At 46.0% G+C, this 4,779-nt stretch overlaps 1 protein-coding gene across 1 annotated transcript in view; it reads right to left on the bottom strand.

Annotated features, from left to right (window-relative positions):
* Positions 1–4,774, bottom strand: part of NOL9 (nucleolar protein 9) — a gene marked incomplete at its 5' end in the record, with an annotated part of 6,028 nt that extends 1,254 nt beyond the window's left edge. Inside the window, 8 exons of the mRNA XM_009646127.2 lie at positions 63–240; positions 566–677; positions 1,527–1,815; positions 2,007–2,168; positions 2,950–3,047; positions 3,757–3,853; positions 4,432–4,570; positions 4,760–4,774. Coding sequence (XP_009644422.2) covers positions 63–240; positions 566–677; positions 1,527–1,815; positions 2,007–2,168; positions 2,950–3,047; positions 3,757–3,853; positions 4,432–4,570; positions 4,760–4,774 — 1,090 coding nt within the window. The remainder of the gene's footprint in view (positions 1–62; positions 241–565; positions 678–1,526; positions 1,816–2,006; positions 2,169–2,949; positions 3,048–3,756; positions 3,854–4,431; positions 4,571–4,759) is intronic.
* Positions 4,775–4,779: the final 5 nt, after the last annotated feature.

The following is a 4,779-nucleotide window of genomic DNA, read 5'->3' as shown; positions in this document are numbered from 1 at the left end:
CAACCTCTGTGTCAAAGCACGAAGGACGAGAAGGCAGCTGAAGGCTCCCCGGGCTTGCTCACCGAAGCCGAGGCAGTCACAGACCGGTGTCTGTGTCAGCAAGACGGGCCCGTCGGTTTGGCATCTGATCTCATCCGGAATCCTGCAGAGCCCGACCCAGCTGGCGTTCACTGCATACATGATGTTGGTGGGAGCAACATCGGTGTGAATGACCCTGAGCGCAACAGCACTGAAAGGTACCTGAGAGGGTAAAAAAAGAAGGAACAACTGTATCCTTGGCTCAGCGTCGATCTAGTTCGAGTTCAGAGCTAGGGTAACACTAAGTACACAGAATCTGAAAACGCAGCAGCTTCAACACTAATGACCAAACACACAGAAAACACGCGCCACGCTGACACCTCAGAAAAGACCTCGCTTCTAGACACACCAAATAAAGTCATTATCTTCTTGCGGGTTAGCGAGCAGTTTTACCTCTTCCGAAAAACATCTGCGGCACAAGCGGAAGTGTCAGTTACTACGAGCTGGGCTCTGAACATCTCTGAGCCTTTCAAAAATGCTCATTTACCTGATACGGCACAAGACTGTGCAGCGGAAGCACCACCCCTATGTCTGGGGACTGCAGCTGGCCCAGGTAACCCAGTATGGACATGTCACGCAAGATGCTGCTGTGTACTCGCCTGGAAAAGTAACGGCAACAGATGAAGGAAAGGCAGCACGCCCTCACTCAGCGATGCAAACCAGATACCCCAGACGTTCCTGAGTACGCCACGCAGCACCAGCTGCTATTTCACACACGTTCCGCTTTCAAAACTTCTACCACTGAAGAAAATTTAGAGCTATGCTCTTATTACCTCTAAGGGATCACTAGATTTAGGGCATTGTTTCAACCTGAAAAAGGCATTTATTAACAAAGTGGTGTTTTATTTTTTAACAGTCCCTTAACAGATAATGGCTCCCTTCTCCAGCCCAGATGTCCACACACCTTTCAGTCAGCCAGTCACTAGACAGAGTAATACGTTTGTTTTCTTAAAGAGCTCATTAGTGAAGGCCAAGTCAAAAAAAGCACTTAAAATTGGCAACAAAGTCCAGGAAAATAAACATTTCAGAGATGCTCAAAGTATCAGAGAAATTAAGAAATAATGGGATCATCACCTAGGTCTGTAAGAAATGGGCAAGGAACCTCCCTATTAGAAAAAAATAGGGGACATAACATGCAACAATTCCAAGTGGAAGTCATACCCAGGGTAGAATTGACTGTCAGCAGTCACTGCGAGTAGAATAGGGAGAACACCCCCCTCCCAAAACCAACCCTACACAAACCTCCCCCCAGACACCACCCCCCTCAACAAAATACCCAGAAAACCCAAACACCACCCAAACATAACCCCTATTAAGTCAACTAGTAAGCTCCGACCGATTTAATGGAGCTCTCGAGGCCAAAGCAAAGCAAGAGCCTTTACCATCAGGACTATGCATGGTTTTGTTAAGCCCACTAACCACCAAGTAGCACTGAACTTTCTACTTACGCTTCACCGGCAACCCCTGCTCGAGGGAATTCTGGATGGACGTACAGCAACTTATACTCAGGAGCCGATGCATCTCCCTCCCCGTCAGAGGACTTCCAGCTCTCCGCTTCACTCATACCCATCTGCTTGCATTTGGCTTGCTGCTTGCCTTTGGTGTACAGGCCAGGAGCGAGATGAACGTACTCTGGGGTGAGCGGAGCCATGGCTTTCCAGTCGTACACATCCATCTGAACAATGTGACTGGGTGACAACAGCCGAATGATATCAATCAGAAGCAGCAACCCCTCACCTTTAGGGAGCAGAGAAAACACGTTTGCTGCCACTACATAAACAGGTCGGAACGCTGTTATGGAAGACCAGTGCCAGCTCAAGCAGGGTAAGCTGTGTTTTCTGGTTCTGGACTCTCTAGGAAGCTATGTACTGCTACAGTTACCACCTTCCTTCTGCACCACCTCTTGAGAACAGATTTAACCCATTTACCTTTCACCCAGCCCATGGTGTTGATGAGTAAAGGCACTTCCTTCTTGTAGGAGCTAAACACGTACTTCACGACATCAAGGTATCTTTCTGTGTCCTGCTCACAACTAGTCTGTCCATAAAACACCATCTTACGTGGTGCTTGCTGATGAGTGAACGGTGGACCTGAAAAAAAAGCAAGCAGCAAACCTCTAGTGGTTTTGCTAAGCCAAATCAAAAAACTCCCATCCCTGTAGTGCGTCTGTGTAACCCCTTCTGAACCCTGTCCTCTCTCTTCACGTGCTAACAGTCCTTCTGGGACAGCCTGCACCTATGGAGAAACTTTTCTGTCACTTACAAGACTCCATGCTAGGAGCTTTGTTTGTTTGGGGGTTTAGGTTTTTTTTCTTGTTTGTTTTAAATCACTGGTTACACATTTGTGAATTTTAAAACAACAATCTTCTATGACAGACTATCCAAAGAGTGTACCAGTCTGACCATACTCTTTTTAGAGAGTGACCCAAATCCACAAGACCACAAATACCAGCAATTTCTCTGGCTCCATTTTTTTTATGCTTGTAACAACAGCCCCCAACCTACGTGGGTCTGCTTTTTATTTCTCAAGCTAGTTTTATCAACAGATACTAAAAACTGGGACAGACTTTCCCAAAGAGACCTTTCAAATATGAAAGCCTGAAAATCCACTTTGACATGCCACAGCCTGTTCCACCACCTGGTAAACAACGATCTTCTCCTCTCTTAAGCAGGGAAGAACAGCTCCATGTTACTTGGTGAGATTTCCACCTTAGGTGCCCCTAGCAATACAACTCTTACGGCTGCTGTTTTATTTTCTGTATGTACCTTTGACAGATGTGACAACTTCTCCTAAGTACAGCCTCTACTCAGAAAAAACCTTCGGGAAATGAAACCGGTTTCTGGCAACCACAGAAAACAGCAGAACACGTACCAAGAACTGGCTCTGTTACGTTACTTAAAGACACGCATCCAGGTGGCGTAAATTCAGTTTGACCTATGTCACATTCCATATATTCAACCGAGGGAAGGCTGCAGTGAAAGAAGCCCGTGTATTAGCGTCCACTAAAAAAAGAAACAGGACATGACCTGGAACACATCAGAAGCACAATCTGATTTTGTTCCAGGCCGTCAAAATTAAGTTCTTTAACACAACTGAACCACCACCTGCCTCCCTCTTTCCCCCACTTGAGGGAGCATTAAGCGAGAATGTAAAAGGCTCACCCACAGTTCAGTATTATATTACAACAGCTCCATACCCATTCAGCCTTAAGAGAAGTAGCTCGAATGATAATCAGAGGTGGTACTAAGCAGCGTACCGCCTCATCCACATTAACCGGGCACCCTGAGACCAGCCATTTGAGATTTATAAACTTTATAATCTTTATTTTAAGGTCAGGAGAATAAGCTTCTATACCGTGCTCTACCAAGACCCTAACAAACGATAACTGCGTGTTTCTGAGCTTTTTAACTCCCAGTTCTTTACTGAACCCTAACGGCTTAGTTCACATACTCCAAGACAGCAGTTTAATAGTATTTCAATAGAAATGTTTCAGTAATCAATTCTTCTGAAAGGAACCCAAAACAAGAATGCCTGTTTTTCTGGATTTTTGTTTTGTTTTTGTAAGATAAGCCACCTTCCAGTCGTAACAGCTTTTCTGAGAATCTCGGCAGGCAGTTTTATTCCTTCTCCGAAATCCCATGCAGTACTTAAAAAAATGTAGAACATGAGAAGACTCACCGATTCAGCAACAGATTAATGAGGTATCTGTTAAATGTCGATTTCCCGGTGTTTTTTGGGCCACAAACCAGAACCACCGGGACACCTTCATCTTCCGCTGGAAAACAAATAAACATACTCTGAAATGGACCAACGTTGTCAGTTATCCATGTGCTCTGTTTACATGAATTTGTTAAAAAACCCCCCCACCCTAAAAAACCTACAGACTCTGTGGTCTGACTAGGATGTATTTTAATTAAACAGGAAAAAAATCCATTACAGAGAAGCATGTTAAGAGTATGGGTGTAAAGAGAAAAGGCTCCTGAAGTAAAAAGCAAGCCCTAGTGCTGATACCCAGCATGTACGAATGCCAATTGCTCATGGTATTTTAGATGTCGCTGGATAAGTAAGGGGGTGTTTTTTCCACCCACTACAAAAGACAGCAAAATCAGGGTTTTGATGTCAGACTGGGAAGTGTTTTTACAGCAGCGAGCTGCGTGTCTGGCAGCAGAGGCACAAACCCACTTAAGGTGATGCATAAGCTCAAGACTCCCACTATTTCAGAGAAAAACACAACCCTCAATCAGTGTCTGTCGCAGGGCACACTCTCCCTGGTTTTAACTCATTAAAAGCCTCACAAATTTCCTTTCTTCAGGCTACTAAAGCCCCCAACCACACCAAGTTCACACCACTCACCACAGCACGCTTGGATCAGCTCTTCCAGGGCCAGGAACATGCTCTCTGACACCAGCAGCCCATGGTCGGGACTGCACTTCACTATACCAACAGATGCTAGAACCGCATCTTCTGGTGTGAAGCTGGGTTCTTCCTTTTTCTAGGGAAAAGTGGAAAAATACTTTTGACAGGAGCGTGTAAGACCTTGTAGCTGTGTTGCTGGATGCTGACAGGCACGCTAAGCAGGACGGCCGCCTCTCGCTCTGTGTGAGGCCTGTTTTGGGGAAGGCGTGGCACGCGCACTACTGCCCTGGGCGGAGCAGGCATCACGACACCCTGTGGGTCTCACCTGGGGCTCGAAGAGCCGGG

This window comes from Egretta garzetta, unplaced genomic scaffold (genome assembly GCF_000687185.1).
Source record: "Egretta garzetta isolate BGI_Z169 unplaced genomic scaffold, ASM68718v1 scaffold389, whole genome shotgun sequence".
Taxonomy (NCBI): domain Eukaryota; kingdom Metazoa; phylum Chordata; class Aves; order Pelecaniformes; family Ardeidae; genus Egretta; species Egretta garzetta.
This window is presented reverse-complemented; position numbering and strand designations above follow the sequence as displayed.